The 23,203-nt window shown below is 50.0% G+C and overlaps 1 protein-coding gene across 2 annotated transcripts in view; it reads right to left on the bottom strand.

Moving 5' to 3' along the window:
• The window catches only part of VMP1 (vacuole membrane protein 1), a 64,570-nt gene that overhangs the window by 17,613 nt on the left and 23,754 nt on the right, over positions 1 to 23,203 (bottom strand). For both annotated transcript variants that reach the window (XM_053274844.1, XM_053274845.1), the window contains 3 exons: positions 20,542 to 20,673; positions 2,502 to 2,582; positions 455 to 571 (listed from right to left, as the gene is read on the bottom strand). In XM_053274844.1, the coding sequence (XP_053130819.1) occupies positions 455 to 571; positions 2,502 to 2,582; positions 20,542 to 20,673 (330 nt within the window). The remainder of the gene's footprint in view (positions 1 to 454; positions 572 to 2,501; positions 2,583 to 20,541; positions 20,674 to 23,203) is intronic.

The raw sequence follows: 23,203 nt of genomic DNA, 5'->3' as shown, positions 1-23,203 counted from the left end.
TGGGGAAAAAACACACACGAGAGAGAACGCTGGTTAGATTACTACAATGCCCTGTGTGGGGGGCTGCCCTTGAAGACCTCTTAGGATTTCAGAGTTGTCAGAGACTGCGGCGGTCTTCTCGCCTCCCCGCTGCAAGCTGGGGGACTTGCCACTTGATGGATCGTAGCACCTTTTGAACTGTTTTGTAATGGATTAGTAATCAATGCCGACCCTAACAGGGAGCTATGACGTCCAATGGCTTCGCTCCAGGGGTTAAGAATCGCTGTTTCTCAGCCACGGCGGGCAGCAATGAGACCGCCAGGAAAGAGCCTTTCACAGAGCTGGGAAGCAGCAGGTAGGGCGGGTAGATTCGCGGCGGACAAGGGCAAGTTGCTTTTATTGGCCTCCATTTTACCACAGAGAAGTCAGGTCCCCTGCCCCGAGGGACGCAAGCAGTGGTGGCCGGCGAAATTACCTGGATGTGCATCTTGATTATTGCTTTTCCGATCAGGGTGGCCCCAAAGAAAGTCCAGAAGGGGACGAGGAAGTGTCCGCATGTTATTCCGGCCAGGTCAAAGAGAGGATTGGGAATCTGGGGAGTTAAGAGAAAAAGGGAGGGTGAGAGGCAGAATTCCATGCCAGCGTCAGTTTCATTGCATGCCTAGCCTGCTACTCCTATAAGAAGCTTAGGGAGGCCAACAGGATTCTCCCCACCTCCCCCAGCTTATCTGTACAACTACCACCATGTGAGCTGGATCAGGCCCAGAGACCACAACGGGCCCAAATTCACAGCTGCGGGGATTTGCACTTGAGTCTCCCAGGCCTAGTATAACCCTGACCACTGTGCCACACTACCTCTCGCAGTCCCTTAATGAGAACCACCACGAGGCCCTGGATAGATTCACAGAGCGTAGGGTGGTGTTACTGGCCCTGGTGGCAAAAGAGAGAGGCAGGATGCTCCGGAGGGCCAGGGCTGTGGCCAGTTATCTGGCTAGCCACTGGGGGGACGAGGGGCGGGATCATGTGCATGGTCCCCTCTCACAGGGACTCCCAGATGTTGTAGACTACAACTCCCAGAATTCCCAGCTGCAATGGCTTTGGCTTGGGGTTGATGGGAGTTGTAGTCCACAACATCTGGGAATCTCTGTGAGAGGGAACCACTGGTCCTATGGTCTGAGCCCACGGAGCTGCTCTTTATGTTCTTGATGCAGAGGTGCCCAGATGCGGGTCCCCAGATGTTGCAGGGCAACCGGGAGGAGCCACTCTGGGCCACTGCGGCTGGGGTGAGAAGAGCTGTCCTTGGACAACACGTAGGGACCCACACTGGAGAACCCCTGGCTCAAATTTATGTATTTATTTATTTTATTACATTTCTACACCGCCCAAAACTTGCATCTCCCCTTCCGTACAGCCTTTAAAGCCCTGTGCCCAAGAATGTTGGTCTGACAGCACATAAATTCTAAAAAAGACGGGAGGCTTCAAGCAAGACAATGTCCCAGACAAACAGCAGACCCTGCCCGGTTCTCGATTCTTCTCCCCTGATTAGAAACAGCAAACAGACGTCTTCCACATGCAATGCACCCAAACCACAGCCAGCCACTTTGGAAAGCCATCGATCAAACACCGCCCACCCACCCCCAGCAAGTGCTTTGGTCCCATGAGTCAGCCACGAGGTCTGAGCTCTTGTGAACTGGGTCTCAGAGAGAAGAAAAGGAAAGGGAAAGAAAAAGAAGAGAAGAGAAGAGAAGAGAAGAGAAGAGAAGAGAAGAGAAGAGAAGAGAAGAAAATTTAAAAAAGAAAAAGAACCCTGGTATTTATTGCTGTGTGTGTTGCTTTAAAGAAAACAGATTGGTTCCACTGACAAAGAGCAGAGACTTGGACAGAAAGTAAAGACGGGCAGAGATTAACCTCTTGGCTGTGGTGCGAACTGGATTTGGCAGACCCGGTGGGAACCTGCGACCTCAGGGTGGATTCCAGCCCCACCCAGCAGGGAGACTGCTGCACCCGCCCTCAGGCCACGCCTCGAGACCTCTCACTATAGGCACAGCAGCGTGGGCCCGCCTTGCAAGGTTGTCGCACCCCAGGCCTACCGGGATAAGGCACAGGGAGGTCTGGAGCCCTCTGGAGGTCTGCCCTGTCCCAGCTCACTCGCCAGCACTGCCTAAATGGCCCGTAATAAGTTGCGGCCTTCCACATGCCTGCACTGGGGGCCCAAATGCATCACGCCTCGCATTTGAAAGCAACTCTCAGTCCCTCGTCTAGACAAGAGATGTGGGAGAAGCACTTCAGCCTCGACTTGCTCCAGATCACGACATGGAGATAAGTCCTGCAATGGGGCACCCGGGGAGCACAAAGGCCCTGCCCCTTCCGAGAGAAGGGGTCTCACCAGGGGTGCCTTGCCCGAATGAGGATGTGGAACACACAAGTCCCGGCCGACAGGCTAGGTTTCCAAAACGATGGGGCAGAACATTCATTACAAAAAGGAACCAACACCTCTTCCGTGTCTACTGCTGAGGACTTACGGAAGCACACGCCAGGATGCCAAAGAAGCCGACTCTTTGCACCAGGTTCTGGATGGCCAGTTTCGCACGGGAGGCAAAGTCCTGTGAACAGGGAAAAGACAGAGAGAGTTGAGACACAAAAAGGAAACACACACACACACACACACACACACACACACACACACACACACACACACAACACGCCGGATTGCCAATCCCACAGGATTCCTGCCCCTCAGTCACAGCTGTCCCTCCCCACCCTGAATGGCAGTTTAATTAGAAAGCTTTTATTTAAAAGAGAGAGAGAGAGAAAATGAGAACAGAAAAATGACACATTGGTAAGCCAGACATCTGGCATGCTGAATCAAGTTGAGATTCAGAACATGTACAGATGCTCCTCTGCGGTTCTCCCCGCCGGAGGGGTCGTGACACAGGTAGGGCTCCCCGCTGCAGAAATACACCCCTCCCGGCACTGTTCCACCTCCTCCACCCCCTGGAACTGAAGTTGGGCCGCTGCATCCAGGCTTGAGGGAGCCATAAAACCTTAATTGCCTCCAATTAGCCACTGGCAACGGCATGAGCATCTATTTGGAAGGGGAGGGTGGCGAGCCAAAATCCCCACCAAGCCCCCGGAAAACCTGCCCTGGCCAACCCGACTGCTGATCCCGACATAAAATGCCGATGTGGCATGGGTCAGGAAGGGGTGGCAGCTTGGGCGTGGGGAAGGCCCCAGACTGCAATAATTCCTGGCACCTCTGGCTTCGTGAACTGAGCAAGGACGGCAGAGGCCTACTCAGCCCGAGGCCACGAGACTGGCGGTGGCACCTTCACCATTTCCACCTTCAAGGTGGACCCGTTTTCCGCCCAGGTGCATTGACAGTCACCCCTCACCAACCGCAGGTTTCCCCAATCACGGCTTTAAGTATCCGCTACTGGGAAACTGCTACAGGTCCCGCCAACCATGACCCAAGTATCTGTGGTTTGGTGAGATTATCTGGCAATTTGGAGGGTCAGGGGGTGATTTTTTAGGGGTTTGGGAGTGATCTTTTCTGTTTGCAACCATATTTTGCAGTCTTTTCACGACCGCGATTCCTCTAACCCCCCGTTTCCCATTGGTTTTATTTATTTATTTGTTTGTTTGTTTGTTTGATTGATTTTCAGACCGCCCTTACAGAATAGCTCAGGGCAGTTTACAACTATCAGAAAACAGTTAAGATAATCAATGATCAGGAATGACAATTTAAACATACAATAAAGCAGCTAAAAAAATAAAACAAATCAAAACCTTATAAAAACCCGATACATTAAAAACCCTTTACAACTATTTTAAAACCCTGGAAGGCCAAGCCAAACAGGTAGGTCTTCAGGGCTCTCCTAAATGCCAAGAAAGAATTCAAATTACAGATTTCTGCAGGGAGCTCATCCCACAATCGAGGAGCGGCTACAGAGAAGGCCCGCCTCTGGGTCGCCACCAGACGAGCCGGTTTTAATGCCTTGCCAACCGCGAATTCACCAACCGCGAGGTTTTCCCGGAATGGAACCCTCACAGTTGACGAGGGATGGCTGTACTTACATTTCTAGTCGCCTCCCCTTCCTTCAAGGGTGCCCCCCCCACTCTCCTACCCTCACAACCAATCCCACTGCTGAGGCCACTGTCCCAGGACAGGCGGACCATCGATGCTGCCTTATGCTCAGCCAGAGCCTCAGCACGTCCCGCATGGCACACGAGCAATTCTGGGTTTCGGATTTTTATCATGCATGCGGCGAGGCAGTCGGAGTCATCCGACACAAGGGAATGAGCTGATGTACCAAGGGGGAAAGGAAAAGGTCCGAGCGGCTGCAGGGACAGCTGGGAACTCAATGTCGGTGGAGAAGCTATGTTCAGCATCCTCCTTCCAGTCCTAAGCAAGCAGGAGAAACCAGCTGCGCATTTCTGTTTCCCACTCTTCAGCCATGAGGTGAGGAACCTGGCTTTACTCTACAAAACTAAGCAGAGAGATTTCTCTGGGTTCTGTGAGGGAACTCACGCAGTCCCTCGTCTACAGATGTTCAATCCGGCGTTCCCTGGCAAGGTCAAAACTGCTTAGCTCGGCACACATGCATACCCAATTCATTCTGTGTGTCAGAAAGAGAGTTTTCAAGCAAGCTAATTTATTAAATTATAGATTCATAACCCACCCAGTCCAAAAGGCCCCAAGGGCTGATGGTAACTTTTATAAGACACAGTATTACTGTAAAGAGTATTACAATTAAAACATAATGACAAAAATATAGCTTACAACATCCAAAATAAGACTGCAATACAAACACGATTGAGAAATATAGTATGAGAGAAGTGAGCCCTGGTTAATCCCCAACAGGACATTTCCACATCGCCTCTGGAGAACGCACAGGCTCATTTCCTGAACTGATATCTCCCCAAATGCCCCCACGAGCCCCCAGGGCAACTCAGAAGGCACAGGGAGAAGGGAAACGCAGTGCGATGCAATGGCACACATTTCAGTAAAACGGCAAGCCAAGGAGCGATTGAAGACAACTTCAAAACTACCAGCCGAGCACAAAAGAGCAGAAAAATACACTACCCTCAGTTAACGCCAGCCACCTGCCTTCCCCTCCGAATGCAGGGTGGGCATGATAGGCTCTGCTGGGGAAGGAACTCCAGAGAGGGGGGGCCACGGTGAAGAAGGCTCTGCTTCTTGTCCCCACCAGTATCTGGCTCTGGGCAAAGGGAAGGGCTCTTCTACAGAGGTCACTGTCCAGAGGCTTTCTGGGGTCAGGCTGCTTCGGCAGTTCAAATGTCCCTGGAATCAAACGGAAACCCTTTCGCCCTGGTGTGCCATACTCTCCCTTCGGGTCACACCTATAGCAAAGCAGGGGACCACACCATCAAACAACGCAAGCTTACAGACAACCTCCCAAAGGCCCGTGGAAAGAGCATGCCCGTGGCTAGCCAGCCTACAGGCGCCGAGGCACGGAGATCCCAGGGGCCAGACCAGCGTTTGGCCAGAGGGGCTCCAACGGGCACAGCAACCAAAGCTGGGGAGAGTCACTTTGGGACCAAGCTGCCCCCTGGGATTCCTAGAGCAAGGCTGGGACCAGCAGCTCTGCCCGAGCCACACGCCTGGCCCTTCTAGGGTGGGTGAGCCTGGAAAGGCAGAGTGCTCCGGCCCAGAAAAGTAGAGAAGCCGCCCTCGAGGATGACCGGAAGACACAAGCAGGCCGAGGAGAGGCAGTCTTGGAGCACAAGGAACTCACAAGGGCCTCCTTCGGGGTTGCTGGACTTCAAATCTCACCAGCCCACCCACAACCTATTGCAGCAGGGGATGATGGGCACTCGAGTCCCAAACTGATGTTGTTCTGCCCAGAGTAGGACAGAAGCTCCCACTCAGGTCCTCTGGGTCGACTCACAGAGCAACGAGGCCTTCAGCCCTTCCCATCTCTGGATGTCAGCACCGGGCAAGACCGGCACCATGGCTCTCTCTGACGTATCCTTCCCACCTGTATTTGCTAGACTGGCCCTCTCTTTGTGTCTCTGCTTACTCCTCTAAGAGAGGATTCTGGTGCTGCTGCAGCCCTGCCTTAGGTGAGAGAGCGGTGAGTGTGTGTAGCCAACCAGCCGAGGACCATTTAATGAGGAGGGGGACCTCTGAGAGTCGGCAGAATGCTATGGGGGTCTCTATGAAACTTCAGAGGGACAGCCCTTCTCACCTGTTGCAGTGCATGTGTGCGTGCACACGCGCACGCGCACGCACACGCACACACACACACACACACACACACACACTCTCTCTCTCTCTCTCTGAACTTTATAGACTAACAACTCCACTGTGACAAAAGCCCTAATGGACTTTATGGTCCACTTTCCCAGAAGACACTTGCATTGGATGAAGAGGAGCTCAGCCCACAGACCCTTCTGCTACAATCCACAAGAAGATCAACATTCCGCATTTATTGATTAACTTTTGGGAACCTCGGAAATACTGAGCCTAAGGGCTCAAGTTCTAAATTCCGAAAAATCACTACCCACAAAAACCCAAAGAAAATCCTCATTAATATTTGCTCCACTCAAATAAAAGAGCGCCACCACCAAAATGTGTTACTGTTTAAATTCCCAGACAATTCACACTCAAGCGTGGGCTTTTGTTATTTTAGCCGATGTAGCTTCTTTCTACAACATAAAACAGCTCTTAAAAGTTTTTTCCCCCTCATGTACTGACTATATACAATTTTATATTCCCCAATACATGATTTTATAATTTTCCAAATTTCTATTTTTAGAAGATACACACATCTTATTTTCTTGTCACATATGGTTAGAAATATGAAAATTGGAATGTGGGACAAGCATCTTTAAAAAAAAGAATCTAAATGGAGCATTTAGAAATGGGCTCACATCTTTAGAGAGAGAGAGAGAGAGAGAGAGAGAGAGAGAGAGAGAGAGAGAGAGAGAGAGTAAGTATAATTGTTAATTATATATGATTAATTGTGAGGGGATGTTTGTTAAATTTGAATCAATAAACAAGACAAGGGGCGGGAAAGCAGGATCACAAACATTTCAAGCAAAGACTGAAGCCTGATGATCACGTTTTGTGTTCAGAGCCTGTACAAACACACAGAAGAAGCCGGGTGTGTGGAACTAATCTTGAAATGAAGCTTTTACATTTTAGGGTGCATTCTGCTTTATGTAGTATCGCTAAGCTGCAATATTGCTTATTCTCAGACTTGATTCATAATCATGATGAGCAGATTTGATTGACCACATGCTACTGAACTGTCCATATTGAAAAACATTGGATGATTTATTTAGTTGTTCCTAGGTTTATTTGTATCTTGCCAGTTATTTTGCAGAAAGGTGGCATTCAAACAAACGTCTGCTGAAAAACTGTATACAAATAAACTATGTGACTGACAAACACAGTATTACAGAACAGCCGCAACTGAAAAAGCATCATATGAAGCTGAGTAGAATATCTATATGCCACTGAGAACAACAGAACCAGAAGGTATGCATGTTTTTAAGAGCATTTTAGCTTTTTAACACAATGTACAGAGAAAATGTTGGACAATGGCTTAGCAAGCCCAAAAATTAGCTGTGTAAAAGTGACATGACTTTAATTTATTAGCTTGATAAGCCAATGTCCAGCCTTTTTTCTTTAAAATGCTTTTTTTTTGGCCAAAATAATTTTCTAAACACACATACCTTCTGTTTGCATAATCCTTGGTGGCATTTAGATATTAAACCCTCAAATCAGAAAGGGATCATCAAAAATGAAACTTTCATGAATACATTTTGAACTTTGTAAAGTTTAATTTTTATTCACTGAAGTTTCATTTTTGATTAACCCTTTCCCGTTTGGAAGTTTAATACTCTCCCGCTTTTTTAAGGTAAAAAACCCTTAATTGCTCTTGTACAGACAGTATTGGAGAATCTGGATTAATTTGGGGTTGTCCAGATACCTCCAGAGAATCAATAGCTAATGAAAGCTTTTTCTGGACCCCTAAAAGGCAATTTAGCTGTAAGCAATTTTTAATACAGTTTGGATGTAAATGCAAACAGAGTTAAAATGTTCTTTGTGGTAATTTCAATACATTTTGTCAAGAGGTATGATTTAATCTGCCTTTAGATTTCTTTACTGGGAAATTTATTAATATGAATGGTTAGTGGAACTGCTTAAATTACACTATTGAACTGTCTCTGTAGGAATACTTTTGATGCTTTGATGAATGGGTTTTCTGCTTATTTAAACCTGATGACAACCTGATTATGAAGGTTGCAATCCTGGACACACTTTCCTCACAGAAAGTCCCACTGAACACAGTGGGATTTACTTCCAGGTAAACATGCATAAGACTGACTTGTAAACACCCCACCACCACTTTAGAGATTCATTTGTCTGCAATGTCTACATTCCAATCCATTCTAAAAAAACACAACAGAATTTGTGTTCTTTAAACCAAAGTAAGCTCACTTCCAAAATCACAAATCAGCCACACAACACAAATGCTTCATATTAAGAAGAAACACTGAAAGAGATGCTTTTCTTAAGACAGGGGCCTCTTTTAGTAGAAGGCTTAAACATTTCTGCCTAATCAAAAGCTCACTTATAGCTTTCTATAAAGAAACAGGTAATATAGACACAGTACTATTTCGATTAACCCCTGCTAACTGGGCAACGAGGCACCTTTTAACCTCGCAATTTTCTTTATTGAGCAGGGGGATTGCAACTGGCCCTATCCACCCCTAGCACAGCATCCCTTCAGTGACTGTTGCTGGTGTCTAACTTGTGTTTCTTTTATATTGTGAGCCCTTTGGAGACAGAGATCCATCTTATTTATTTATTATTTCTCTGTGTAAACCGCCCTGAGCCATTTTTGGAAGGGCGGAATAGATATTGAAACAAACAAACAAACAAATAAATATTTAGTAACATTTGAGATTAAAGATAAACCAAGTTCAATGCCTTCCAAGTCAAGCACAAAAGATTACGGCTTGGTAACTAAACTTGAGTTGATTGATTGATTGATTGATTTCTATACCGCCCTTCCAAAAATGGCTCAGGGCGGTTTACAGGAATGGACTAGAAAATGCCCATTCATTCTGCTCAGGCCAGTAACAGAAATCAGTCAGGCTGTGTTTGCAAGCACTCAGCCACCACCAGGAATTATATCTGTTAACCAGTAATCCTAACTGGTTTCCCCCCACAAATTGTTTTCAGGTTTTAGCTGTCGTTTGGTTTAAATGGTAAACTTGCCCTGAGTTTTTATACAGGGCGGTATGAACAGATAAGGAAATCTATCAGCCGGGATATAATATAATATAAATTAGTCAGGACAGCAAAGGACCTAGGACATGGCAGGGGGTCTTCAAGCTCTCGTCAAACCAATAATTGATGGGAGCAGAGATGGTTTCAAAAAGGAGGGGGGGCAGAGAGACAGAGGTTTTGGGTCCTGGAGGCAATTGTGAAGCTCCAGGATTGGGGCTGCAGCCTCTCACACACGTGGGACTGCTAGATCTCCGATATCCTCTCCCAGACACACAAAGATATTTGGTGAGGGTGACTGATAAGTCTTGCTAGATGGGGCGGTCCACCTCTTTGGAAAGACAGAATTGCCTTCTGCACAAAGATTTCATAGGAATTTTCCGTATGTTGTTTGTGTTTACTTTACCAGATTGGAGCATTACAATTTTCAGTTCCTATTTCCCTCAAAAAACTATTGCCCAAGAAGGTCCAGGCATGATTGTAACATTAATAAACCTATGAAGGGGTTGTTGTTTTTTGTTTCACTGAAAAACCTGCTTGCAGAGAACAGTTAAAAGCAAGTTTATAGGATATTTTAGAAACGGCATGAGGGACAGTATTCTAAAATCACAGACCGAAATTTCCGTTTGCCTTTTATATATTTTAATAGCCACGCATTTGGTCTGGCCTCCTTGGCAAAAGGAACTAATTTAAGTAGTAACATGTAACACAAGATTTGGATTACACTGTTAAAGTCATAAACCATGTGGAGGATGCAAAAGAAACAAGCTATCCTAGAGGTACACAATGAAAGTCATAAATGTTTTCAGAAGAGAAATAAGGTTATCCTAAAACAGAAAAAATTGCAGAAGCAGAAAGATTTAGAGAGAAGCCATTATACATGGGGAACTCAGTCCTATAAGCATTTTCTTGGAAGTTAAATGCCATAGATTTCAAGGATAATTACTCCAGTGGAAACATGCTCAAAATGGTTATGGACAATTATCTACACATCACAAGAAAGAAAAGTTTTGTTTTGTTTTAAAGCTCAAGAAATCTTGATTTATAAACAAGGATCAAAAAGCTAAATTAAAACAAACAAACAAACAAACAAACAAACAAACCAACAAACAAACAAACAAACTCATACCAATTTGCCCTAGTAGTTTTTCTGCATTTTAAAAACCAAGCAGCAATTCTCAGCAAAATTTTCTCACTTTACATTTGACGTTTTCTCTCTCTCTCTTTAGTTTTAACAATATTACTTTTTCAAAAGAATTAATATATTTTAGGAGCAACATATTCCTCACTGTAAATTTTAAGTAATAGTTAAAAGAATAATTATTAAAAACTAATGACAAATTAGCACATCTATGTCTTGTTCTCTCAAACTGCATTTCTCATGCCAATATACTTATAAAACTGGGAACAAGTGTGACTAGATACAGAATGATTCCAAAAATGGCAAGGGTAAGAACAGAAAGCAAACCCAACAGAATTAGAGGCTGTAAATTAAAGAGAATTAGGTTCTCTTAAAAGGATTTGGGTCCCCAAACTTGGATGCAGTAATTCAGTGATTCACCCACACCCCATGTTAAATGCAGCCAGTTCTGGTTTTAATTTCTTAATGAGAGATTCATTTTAAAACACACATCTACAGTACTAAAAATGCTTCACAGTTTCATTTCTCAGATGCTTTTAACAGTCAGTTTCACTACTTTTTGACACTCCAGGAATTTTTTTGGTGTGTTTTTAAAATTCCTTGATCAAATATAGCAATTCAAATTTTAAAGAAAGAAAGATATTAAATTGTAAAAGTTACTCACGGGCAAAACATATTTTCCCCAAATTAAAGAATTTAGACTTTCTTCTCCTCTCTTCCTGACTACTGTGATTCATTTTCTCTATTGTAACTATATACATTTTTGTGTGTGCTTAGCACCGTTCCTATCAAAAGGATGACTGTTCGGCTGGGAAGCAGTTTCCTGCCACTAATGTTGTGCTGGCCGGGAATAGTTAAATGATTAGTTATTACTTCATGGAATTAATTATCGAAGCTCAAGAACGATGCTGGGAAGACGCAGCTTCAGAAGGTGAAGAGGACGTGGAGGGAGGCTCACAAGGGCAGCCCATGAAAGTGTCGCTGCCTTGCTGTACTTTCTGCCACAGACGGTGCCCCCCACCTGGAATTTGGTTCACGGAAGCAACATTTTAAAAGTCCCAAGCTCAAAAATAAAGCTGGCGGCTGTGGCAGCAGGGTGCTCATTTCCATTTCACTTCTGGAGCAAAAGGTACTTTCTGCCGAGAAGGGAGAGGGAGCTCTGCTAAGAGTGTGGTGTGTGTGGACGGCCGGGGAGGGGATCGCCTGCTGCGAGTGGAACCCTGGCGAAGGCGCATGCTGGGAACGGGAGGCTTGGCCTGCCCAGATCGCTTTTGGAAGAGCTGCTCTCCTGGCTCAGGCCAAAGGCTCCTGCAGCCCACCGACCTGCTCCCCACGAGGGCCAACCCTCTGGGAAGCTGGAAGGCCGGCCGTGAGGGCAGGGCCCCTCTGCCATGACTCGTCTCCAGAAACCCGGGCACCAGCACCCTGCCTCCCATTAAACTGGCAGGGTTCATTTCACTGCCATGACTAACCGCCCTGATCCAGGACGGAAGGTTCAAACCCTTTCCGCACGCTTGCAAGGACTTGTCTGGGGCTTCAGAAATAAAAGAGTGTGTGTGTGTGTGTATTCCTTTCATATATTTCGCATTTCATGTCTATACAAAGAGCCACTCTGGGGAGCTGTGTTAAAACTGGAAGAGTGGGGTCCAAGTTACAGAACGTGACCTGCCCTCCGCACCCCACAATGGCCAGCCTTGGCCAGGCCTCCTGCCTCCGGCCCTCTGCTCCTCACGACAGCCTCTCCTGCTGCTCGCCTCCCCACGCCCCAGCTGAAGCACCAACGGCAGCCCATCTCAGCGCTCGGCCAAGGCGACAGGCAAGACCCAAAGGTCCACCTGTGCTCCCCCAAACATCTCACTGCCCAGGGAAGAAGAGCTGGGCTCGCGGTAGTGAGCCTGAACTGTCCATTTGCTCAGCAGGCTTTCACCCTGGTTTGCATTTGGAGGGGGGAGAGCAGGCGAGAGAGCTTCAAGGAGAGGAAAGCTGGTCTGGTGGTTGCACACATGACTTGTCCCCTTAGCAAGGCAGGGTCCACCCTGGTTGCATTCGAATGGGAGACCTCATCTGTGAGCACTGTAAGATATGGAGCCGCTCTGGGAAGAGCAGAAGGTCCCAAGTTCCCTCCCTGGCAGACTTCTCCAAGGTAGCAGGCAGGAACCTCTCTCAGCCCTATCTTGGAGATGCTGCCAGGGAGGGAACTTGGAGCCTAGATGCTCTTCCCAGAGTGGCCCCATTTATCCCACCCCCCTGCCCACGTGCCTGGATTCTCCCCGAAGCAAAATCGGAACCGAGTGGCAGGCTCACAAGCTCCCTCTCCCCGCTCACAACAGGAAATGCAAATGAGCAGATGGGGCAGGAAGTGGGGGATTCCAGTGTTTAATTTGAATTGTGGAGGTCACCTTCTCTCGGGAGAAGGAAGACTCAAAGTGATCTTTCTTTCATGCAAGGCTCACACCTCACAGTTGGTCGCTACAGATCTGAGCAGGCATCTCTGGGCGGACACTTATCTATTTTCCTTTTACAGCTACTTCAAGCTTTGTGTTTGGACATGAGTCAGCCGGCCTGCCCTGCACTGCGGGGACAAAGGGGCTTTGTCTTTTCATTCTGTTTTCAACTTCTCGGGTTCTATTTTGTACCAGCTGCCCATACTTCAAAATATTAACCCAAAGAGTGTCTTTTTTCTTTTCTTTTTAAAAGGACTTAAACCTCCCAGGGTGTGAGATCTCATGACATCTCACCGAACTAAGTGCATCACGAATCTGTGGAACGTGCTGCCACAAGAGGCGGCAATGGCCACTAGCTTAGAATGACTTTAATAAAAAGGGGATCTGCCCCATTTGTGGAGGCCCGGTCTTTCAAAAGGCTAGTAGCCTGGATGGCTATGTGCCCCCTCCAGATTGGGAGGCAGGATGCCTCTGATGGCCAGCTGCAGGGGAGGGTGCATGCCCTCCTCTCCGGCCTGAGGGCTCTTCACAAGCATCTCACTGGCCCCTGGGGGGAAACACGTGCTGGAACAGAGAGCCGTTGGGCCGGATCCAGCCCAGTTCTTTATACATTCTTATCTTTCCTTGCACCAGCCTACAGCTGCCTCCCAAGGTCTCTTGGGGAGGGGAAAGAGGAAAGGAAATACTGTCAGGACAGACCAGGAGTTGGGAGCCATCTGCGTGGTCAAGAAAAAAGAAGGCCGGGGGGGGGGAGCAAGAAAGAAAGGCTGCGCCCGCCGGCCAATCCTGCAAAGGCCATTCAAATCTGGTGGACAAAAGTAACTTGACACTGCCCGCCAATCCCCTCCTCCCTTTCCCGCTGCCCAACAGGTGTGCATGTGAGTTAGCGGGAACACTACCAGCTTGGGAACACTCTGTTCTCTTGTCGACAGCCAAAGAAGTGCGGGGTGGGGTGGGGGGTGGGCGTGGATAAGCAGCTTTATACATCCATTACTCAGCAGTTCTGCCGAAAACCCGGCTCATCTGTTAACCCCTTGTCTGCACGTTTCACTTGGGAAAGCACACCAGGGGGACTGTGCTCAAAGTGTGACTCACGGAGGGCAGGAGCTGGGGTGGGGGGACGCCGCACAGGAGCCACGTTCCTCACACACCCTGGAAGTGGCCTCCGAGGGTAGAAGGGGCTGAGCGAGTGCCCGGGAGTGTCTTTTGGCAGATCCAGAGCCTGCAGCTCGGCTGGGCAAACCTGCCTTCCATTTGGATGCCAAAGCAGGCAGAAGCGGCAGTCTCGGCTTCCTTCTTCTTAAGACCGACGGATCAGAGCTCGGATCGGGGCTGGGCTCTAGGACTGGGTGGTGACGGACACGGCACAGCACTGGCCCAGAGACTAGTAGATGTGGCTCCAAAGTAGAGTTTTGCACGTGCGCCCCCCCCCTCCTCCCCGGAGACTCGGGTTTCACCTGGATTTTCAGCATCTCCCCCAGATTCCAGCTTCCTTTTAAAAACAAACTAAAAAAGCTAAGCTCTAGCCCTTGTGGAAGTGGAGTTCTGGAGCCAGACGGGCAGTCACTCTTCTTCTCCAACATTATTTTCAAGCCAATTTACATCATCTGCCAATGAGGCGCTCAGAGTCGGAAAGCCAGAAAATGGGGCCACCCTGCGCCAAAGTTATGACCGTAAACGTGCCTTCCATTCGGACTGAGGCCACTTGTTCTTGTTTTAAAAAGTAATATATTCTGTTAAAGATCTCCTTTAAAACACAGACACAGGCAGCCCTCTTCCGCCCCATCCTCACAAGCTCTCCCTCAGTTAAGCAGGAGACAAGCCTCTATTAACCATTAACAAACCGGAAGGAGCCCGTTCCACACAATATTGACTTCTAGGCTGTAACTAGAGCGGGTCAAAAGGGAAGTGATCAACATGGATCAAAAGATTGGGGGCTGGGGGGGTGGTGTCGCAGAGCCTAGCTATGCCAGCTGAGAGTGGAGGGTAGTGCCTGGCAAGACACTGGAGTGGGGGGCACCAGACCCACTCAGCCCTGCCCTGGGGGGCCCCAGGCCCACTTGAGTCCAGTGCCCAATAGTCTCTATACCCTCTCCAGTAGTCTCTAGTCCATAACTAACAGCAACACATTCTTTGGAATATTTTCTGACACTCTCTTTCCAAAACCAGCTGTTCCAGGTGGTTCACAGTCATAATGCCACACTTTTGGAAAACAACTAGCCCAACTATTTCCAAAAGACTTCAGGACCTCACACTAAAAATCTGAAGCCTTATTCTCCGCCACAACCTCCTTCTTGCAACAACAACAACAACAAAAAAGGGTGGTGGTGGTGGTGGTTGCATCCTCTCTGGAAGATGGCAGAGTTCACGAAATCCAACAGGAGGGAACTCTGGAGATCCAACCACCGAACACACCTCCTCTTTAAGTGCCCCGGCTGTCAATGTATCCAAAATTGGCAGACCGAAAAGTCTGCCCACATCTCAAGGCAAAGAGGCGCCACGGGGTGGGGCAGGAGGGAGGACGAGGCAGGTCCATCCTGATGCAGAGCTTTGGGCCACCACTGAAAGGGTTAAGGGAGCATGCCGGCATGAGCAGGATGAATGCCTCAAGGTCCTGGAATGCACAAGAGGCAGACAGATCTCCGGTGGCCACCCCTTGAGGCAATACAGGCCAAATGCAGAGAACAATTAAGAAAGAAAGGAAACTGATGGGGGTGGAGGGAGAGAGAGAGAGAATGAATGGGTGGCATCTGAAGTTGGGTCCAAGCCCGTGCCTTCTGGATGTCTGGGGGAAGGGAAGAAGCCGTCTCTCCTCATTTCCTCTCCCTCCAAGATGGCACCCTCCTATCACCTTCCTGGCTCTTCTGTGAAACAGCTTGCAAGCTATTTTGAGCACGCCTCTAGCTGGTTGACAAAGACAGAATTGCAGTGCAACTGCAACCAAAGGAGCCTTTTAGGGATCCGGAGGGTGCGGAGGGAGAGTCTCAGAAGTCAACTGGAACAGATTTCTAATGTTAATCCAGAAACAGAAGCTTAAAGCGATGGGAAGAACGGTGTGAGCGCAAGGGAATTGCCCAGCACCCAATTCTTAAGGCAGGCCCCCAAGTGCCGTGGGACTTTTCTGCTTCTCCGACAGGGCCTTGCGGTTCTACTTTCTTGAACAGCCCACCCCACTACCCTGAATCCTTCATGGGAGGGGGGGAGCCACTTTGGAAGCAGAGAGGTGATTCAAGAGCAGTTGGAAATGGGGCATCAGAGGGGCCTGTTCTTCCGGGGCAGTGGGGAGAAGAGTCCCACCAAGCATATGTAAGAAACGGCTCCAACTCCCCTGACTGATCAGGACCCCTGCCTTGAGTCTTTTTCTTTTTTGGCCTTGCTGGAAGATTTGTTTGAGAGAGTTGCTTGCACTATCTGTCATCAGGGCTTGATTGTTGCTTTACAACACTGTCTTTTAAAGGCTGTTATGAACACAAGGCATGCTTTTAACAGCAGCCAATCTCTGAGCCGGAGTGGGTGGGTGCTGTGTCTTGCCCCAAGGGGGCGCGCACACATGAAGGGGGCCAGGAAATCCACCACGTACCTGTGCACACCCTGCAGCTGCTGAGGCCTCATTGGAATAGGCCACAAGGCAACAATGCTTGCTGTTTCTTTGGATTTCCATACACACACATAAAGTTCCATCCTAACAATGCTGTCCATTATTATATATACTGATTGTTTCTTCTTTACGGACTTCTCCTAAGTGCTAGCAAGCTCAGCTTCCTTAGGAGGATGTGTGTGCCCTTAGCAGCGCCACGCCTTTCCCTCGGCAAGTTCTGGAAAACGGAGAGATCGACAAACAGATGCATAATTGGGGGTGTTGAATCTATTAAGAGGAAACCACAACCAGACGCCTGGAAGTCCCCTGCAAATGAACAGAGAGGCACCTTTTCAAAGGGGCGATGCCCTTTATTGAGCAGGGGGAGAGCAACTGGCCCGATCCATCCCCAGCACAGCATCCCTCCAGTGGCTGTTGCTGGGGCCTGTCTTAGGTTTCTTTTTTAGACTGTGCGCCCTTCGAGGACAGGGAGCCATTTTGTGTATTTATACCTGTGTAAACGGCTTTGGGAACTTCTGTTGAAAAGCGGTTCTAAGTTATCGTTATGTCGTATAAATCCAACATCTTCTCCCGGATTCATGTTCTCAGAGATTCCTGCACATGGTTCACATGTCTGGCAAATCCTGGCCTGCCTGCCCTCAGGCTCACCCTGTTCTGGACATCCTGGTTTGGGCAATCCTAGTTTACTGCTACGTTCAGACCAACTGCTTCTGGTCTGCACTTGCCCTGCAAACCAGAATGGATGTGGGTTTCTGGCTGATTTGGAGACAAGCTCAAGCTTTGATGGAGATGGCGAACTGCTGTTTGCTCAGACCAGAAAGTCAGGGAAGGAACTGGAGTACACAGAGAGGAAAGAGGAGAGGGCCAAATCCTGGTTTGGTGTCACGTGCCCCAATGTGAGGTTTGGTGAGATTCTGTTGGGCAATGTTCAAGTTGAGAGTGGAGTGCTCGTCCACCTCAGAATTAAAGGAGTTTTTGTCGAGCGACAGTAAGGGAAGCAGCGGAAGTCGGAGTGAATATTGCCCCAGAACAGCAGCCAGAAACCTCTTGAAACACAACTGCTTGGGGGTCCCTGCATCTTGAACGTTCCCAAGGAGCAGGCCTTGGCATCCTGCAGATCTCTTGCCTTCTCAAACGACACCCCTGGTTTCCAGTCTCCTCCTGACAAGCTGTATAGAGAATAAATATTTCACCTCTCTCACTCCCATGGACTGTCTGCTCAGATGAAGCATATCGGCATATACAAGTCAGAGGCAGTGATGTACATGGCTGAAATCTGACCCAGAAAAGAAAAGAAAAGAAAAAGCAGAGCCTATCAGAGAACTCCACCTTAGGACAAAACACACTGTGGAACTCCACGTGCCTCAGAGCAACCGTTAGGGCCCTCGCAACTCTTCACCTAGTGCCTGGCCATTTCTTAAAAGTGAAGGCGGATGGGTGTGGCCAATGTACTTTGCACTCTTGGGGCAGGAAATGAAAAAAGAGAAGAGAAACTCCACACTGAAAGGTGGAGAATGAGCACGTTCCCAGCAGAGCTCTAAGAAATGCTGAGAGAGAGAGAGAGAGATTTCTCTCCATCAAGGCTTTGTCGATTTCACTACAGAGTTCATCCTTTTGACTCACTGCAGCTCAGGAGTCGATCTCCTTCTCCTGGACAGGAAGAGCTCCTGTGGAACTGGTGACGTAACCCGAACCTGAAGAGCTACAAGCTTAAGCTGAGCACAAAGAGGCAGATCTAGACACCCCCCCCGCCCCCCCCCCCAGAGTCCACGTTGACAAATTCTTTAGCAAGCCCTGTGGTTACAGGGAAGCTGGTTTCACTCTGAGTCATCCCTGTTCAAACAGTTTACTGGAAATGGAGGGGAGGGGGAATTTTCAGAGAAATCATGTGATGGCCAGACAAACCACAAGCAGCAAAGGTTGAGAGGAGTCAACGGAGGGGAAAAACGCCCGAGCCAACCCCAGGGCCCTGGGACACTCCATTCCCAAGAAGCCCGGAGCTCTCTCTCTTCCTCACTCCCCGCACCGTCCATGCCGGCCGCCTCAATACTTTTCCACGATCCTGTTTCTTTAAAGACAGACAAGACGGGACCCAGAGTCAACACAATGGCAAGCCACTGATAGTAACGCAGGGCAACTGCCAAATATTTCTTTTGGCGAGGGAGCCGCTCTGATCCGCACGGGACCTGGAACGCCCTGTGCGTAACCCGCAAGCCCTGAAGAGAGCCGGCCGTGGGAGGGTGCCTTCCCGCGCTAAGCTGGGCTGCCACCAGGCGGCCCCAGCCAGCTTTCGCCACTGCGCACACAGAGAGGGCCCTTCTAGGAATGCATGATTAACACATGCGGTAGTGGCGGGCTGCCGAACGGGCCGGGGAAACGCTGGCCAGATACCTGCGCTTCTCTGCTTGTGAGCGCCAAGGCAGCTGGGCCGCGGCAGGATTCCTGCTCATGGCAGAAATATATATATGTGTGTGTGTGTGTGTGTGTGTGTGTGTGTGTATGTATGTGGTGCACAACTTTGGAAAGTGTTAAAACTGTGTATCTCCATCTCAGACCACCTTAAGTGGTGCAGCGGGGACATGCTTGACTAAGAAGTAGAAGGTTGACGGTTCGAATCCCCGCGGGTACTACATCTGGCAGCAGCAATATAGGAAGATGCGGAAAGGCATCATCTCAGACTGCGCGGGAGGAGGCCATGGTCAACCCCTCCTGTATTCTACCCAAGAAAACCACCGGGCTCTGTGGGTGCCAGGCGTCAAAATCGACTCGACGGCACACTTGGCTTTATTTCCATCTTAGTGCATTGAAACCCCGCCCTTCCCCCAGCAGCGAGCTCAAGGCCGCATCCAGAGGGTCCCCTAAGCAGTCCCCCAGCCACATACCGACCAGACCCACGCCTGTTGAGCTTCAACAAGACAGCTGCACTGTGTTTGCCCTGCCTGGACCCTCAATGCAAGAGTTTGGGTGAGGACAGCCTTAATTTGCCAGGGCTATTTTACCCAATACACAGCAGCGGACACTCGTTTGCCGCTGGACACAATTCATCCGGGCTCTCACATTCAGTCTTCCATGATGTGCTTGCCAACACTTGTGTGCCACCAAGGCCCTGAAGCCATTCGGAAACACGCAGGCAGGCAGGCAGGCAGGCAGGCATGACCCACCAAGGCCTTGAAACCCGGAGGGGGCTTTCAGCAGGCAGCTGGCTTACCTGCCGTCTCTCCACCCCACCAGGATGCCTCCTTCTCTGGTACTCAAGCCTCCCGCAAAGGGCAATATGTACAGTATGTATGAATAAACAAACAAACAAACGCAATGCTCCAAGATGGGACCTGGGGACAGGTAGACACATTTTTGCAGTCCTCGGGGCAAAAGCTTCTCTGCCCACTTAATTCGGACTGTAAGTTGTGCCTTGTTGTGAAGGTGGATTCTGGAGCGGCCAACCCAATGACCTCTTTTCTTGGGCACCATTTCCCCGCCAGCACTGTGGGGGCCACCCCCCCCTTCCCCAGCACCTCTCGTCTGCCAAGAAGGGCCTCGCTTTCTCAGGGCCAGGAACTGAACCCCAGACCCATTCAGGGATATTTTTTTCCAGTGAGCCTGACCCTCAAGTCTCCCGGTTGCCTTGAACACAACTCAAGCCTAACAGGCCAAAGGGCTGTCGCTGGCTCCGGACGAGTGCCTTCAACTCGGTGAAGGTTTCATTTCCTCACATTTCATTCTGCCGTTTTTTTGCTTGCAACCCCCTTTACGAAAATCCAAGAACTTCCACCTTTCAAAAGGAGTATTTTCGCTCAAGTCAAAGAGCTGCTCGCTTCTTTGCCTGCTGTAGAGCTTCGTACAATGAGTAGGACGTTCTACAGCAAGCAAAGAAGTTGGGGGGGGGGTCCATTCTGCACGTCATCTGCAAGGTACAGACTGGCAACTGAGCCCGAGGGTCACAACGTTCCGATGAACTTGAACGGAACCCAACATTGCAGGGCTTCAGCTCCGTCTTGTTTTTCTTTAATCTTACAGAAACAGAAAACTCTTTGGTTTCCCCCACCACACGTGATCCCCCCAACTGCCCTCCAGCAGAGGAAGTTGCTGCCTCAAGAGTTTGCTCCCGGGGTGCCCTTACTTGTGCTGCTTCGGCGTGTTCCAGCATCTCCTCAAATTCCTGATACTCCTCATCGTCAGGCTCTGCTCCGGAGAGACGGGCTGCTCTGGCCATGAAGTATGGAGGCAGCTCTCCAATGGCTGTGCCGGCACCCTGGATGGAGAAAGAGGAAAGTTAGCCTATTTCCCCCTCACCTTACAAAGTGGGGGGTTTATCAAGTTCTGGATGATTCGAAAGAAGAGGTGGTTTTGCACTCTTTCCCCCCGACCAGCAGGGCATGCTGGGTACCCAAGGACAGCCTGGCTGGATCGGGCTCTTGGTCTTACTCTTTGCAGGATCTGTCTAGACGAGTGCCAGGGGAGAGCATATTGTTTTTATTTTTTTAGCTTCATATTTTAACCGGGTATTTTTATAGTCTGGTTTTAATTTCTTTCCCCCTGTGAACCGCCTTGGGATTGTTTTAATGAAAGGTGGTATATAAATTTAACAATAAAATAAATAAAATAAATGGGGGACTTGTGATCTCCTGAAAATCTACTGAGGGGCTATTACAGCAGCCTGCAATCAAAGTAAGTGTTACACTGGGCAACAACGGGCCCAATCCAGCCAAAGGTCAGACTGCAATGCTCAGCAACATTTACTAGGGAGTAAGGCCCAAAGAACACGATGACCTTTGAACCGAAGGCTGTCCTTATAATTTATTAGCCGTGTTAGTCACACGGTATGAGAACATAATGGGGCTTCCTTGTAAGTAAGGATGCTTAGGATCACTCTCCACATCCCCTCCCATTGAAAACCCAGAGGCTCACAAGGGGCTCGTGCCGACCGGATCCTGACAGGCACCTGAAGAGGTTTAACCGACTGCGGAGCTTTCAAGGGAGGCCAACCAGTCAGAGATTTTCTATTTCTTTACTGTTCAGCTCCCATACCGCTTTTCATTAAACATCCTAAACTGAGATGCAGAAGGAGAGCCACCGCGGCAGAGCTGTGCTGCATTTCTGCTGCAAGGGTTTGCTTTCTCAGGGCAACCCAGATTGTGATTGTGCGCCCCCCTCCTCGCCGGCTAGAGCACACCTCTTTGGGCGTTTCCGCACAGAGAGATCCGCATCGGCCATCTGGCTAATCAGAGGTTAACGGAACAGGAAGCCTGGATCGGATTCAAGCGGTGGCTGGAGACACAGGAAAGGTGCAGAGGGCAACAATCGGGCAGCTGGCGGGAGGAGGGACGCACCTCGGCCGCAGGCAGATGTCTCTGCTGGCAGCCGCCACTGAGTGACACCCGCCTTTGGAGAGCCTCTTTTCAGGCGGCTCTGCGGCTGCCTTTGTTTGCCTCCCGCAGGCAGCTGCTGGGCCCCGCCGCAGCTGCTCTGTGCGGGCCGGCAAAATCATCAGGTTGCTCTGAAACTTCTTGCCCACCCAATTAGGCACTTCAAGCCGGCCTTCTGTTGAGCAAGCAAGCAGGCCCCGGGCCCCACCCACAGCAGCCGCGCATCCACGTCCCCATTAGTATCCAGATGTGAGTCATGAGCCTCGACCCCGGCCGACAGGTTCAGCCCAACAACGGCGGAGACTCGGGCCGTCCCCTCTTCGACCCAGGACGTGGGGCTGTGGAGTCACACACACCGAGGGACTGGTTCAGCGGAGGAGGACCCTGCAGGCTGTGTGCCTCTGGGAGTTCTCCCTGACACGGAGGCATCAGCCAGGCACCCTTGGGGGCGGGGGGAGGGCGCCACAGCTCCGAAGGAGAGCCCCAAGCTTTGCAGGCGGAAGCTTCAGGATCTCCAGGAAAGGCTGGGAAAGTGCAGGGAGAATGACTGCTGCCAGCCAGCGCAGGGCAATCTTGGGCTGAAGGGACCGAGGGCTCAGCAGACAGCAGCTTCCTCTGACCCACTGGGTGTCGCCACATGGAGGCGCGTGCAGGCTCATTCAACACAGCTCTGGAGCCCAGTGCTGGGCACAGGACTGCTGCCAGGTTGCCCTCCTTTAAAGGGGTGTGGGTGTGTCTCACATCGTGTCTCCCCCAGAACTGGCTGCAGCTGGCAGGGGGCAGGGAGGGGGCAGCCTCCGCTGCTGCTGCCCTCAGAGAGGCTTTCCAGTGGCTTCGGAGAGACCAAGCCCGGCCCTTCCAGCTCGGTGAGTCAAAGCAGCCGCCTGAAAACAAGCAGGGGCTGTCGGTCTCTCCCTCCCCACCCGGACAATTAATGTGGAAAAAGCCAACTGGCTGGGCTGCGGCGGCAAAGGAGGAGGATGCAAAAGCGGGAGCCGTGTTTTCCCACCCTGAAAAGGCCACTTTGTTTTGGCTCCCCGTGGCCAACGGAAGGAGCCCTCCAAGGCTGCCCTGCGCCGACTGGGAGTGAACTTTCCCTCAGCTGGCTGCATCACGTGCCCAGCCTTGCAAAAGAGCTCCGACGTGCGGGCAGGTCACATGACCCCTCCCACGGCCGCAGTTCCTTCACTCCCCCCCCCCACTCCGAACGACAGAGGGAGGCCCCCAGAGGGCTCCTCTCAGCGTCTCCGGCCACTGCTTCGCCCCAGAGGAGGCCACCCACAGGCTCCTGGCCGAGGCCGCTTGCTTGGAAGGCGGCCAGCTCAGCGCAGTCGCACACACAGAGAGGCAACACACAGCCTCCTCAGAGGGCGGGCAACCTGGCCGGCCGGAGGACCCGGTGGCAGCACTGGAATG

Source organism: Hemicordylus capensis, chromosome 12, assembly GCF_027244095.1.
Source record: "Hemicordylus capensis ecotype Gifberg chromosome 12, rHemCap1.1.pri, whole genome shotgun sequence".
NCBI lineage: Eukaryota > Metazoa > Chordata > Lepidosauria > Squamata > Cordylidae > Hemicordylus > Hemicordylus capensis.
This window is presented reverse-complemented; position numbering and strand designations above follow the sequence as displayed.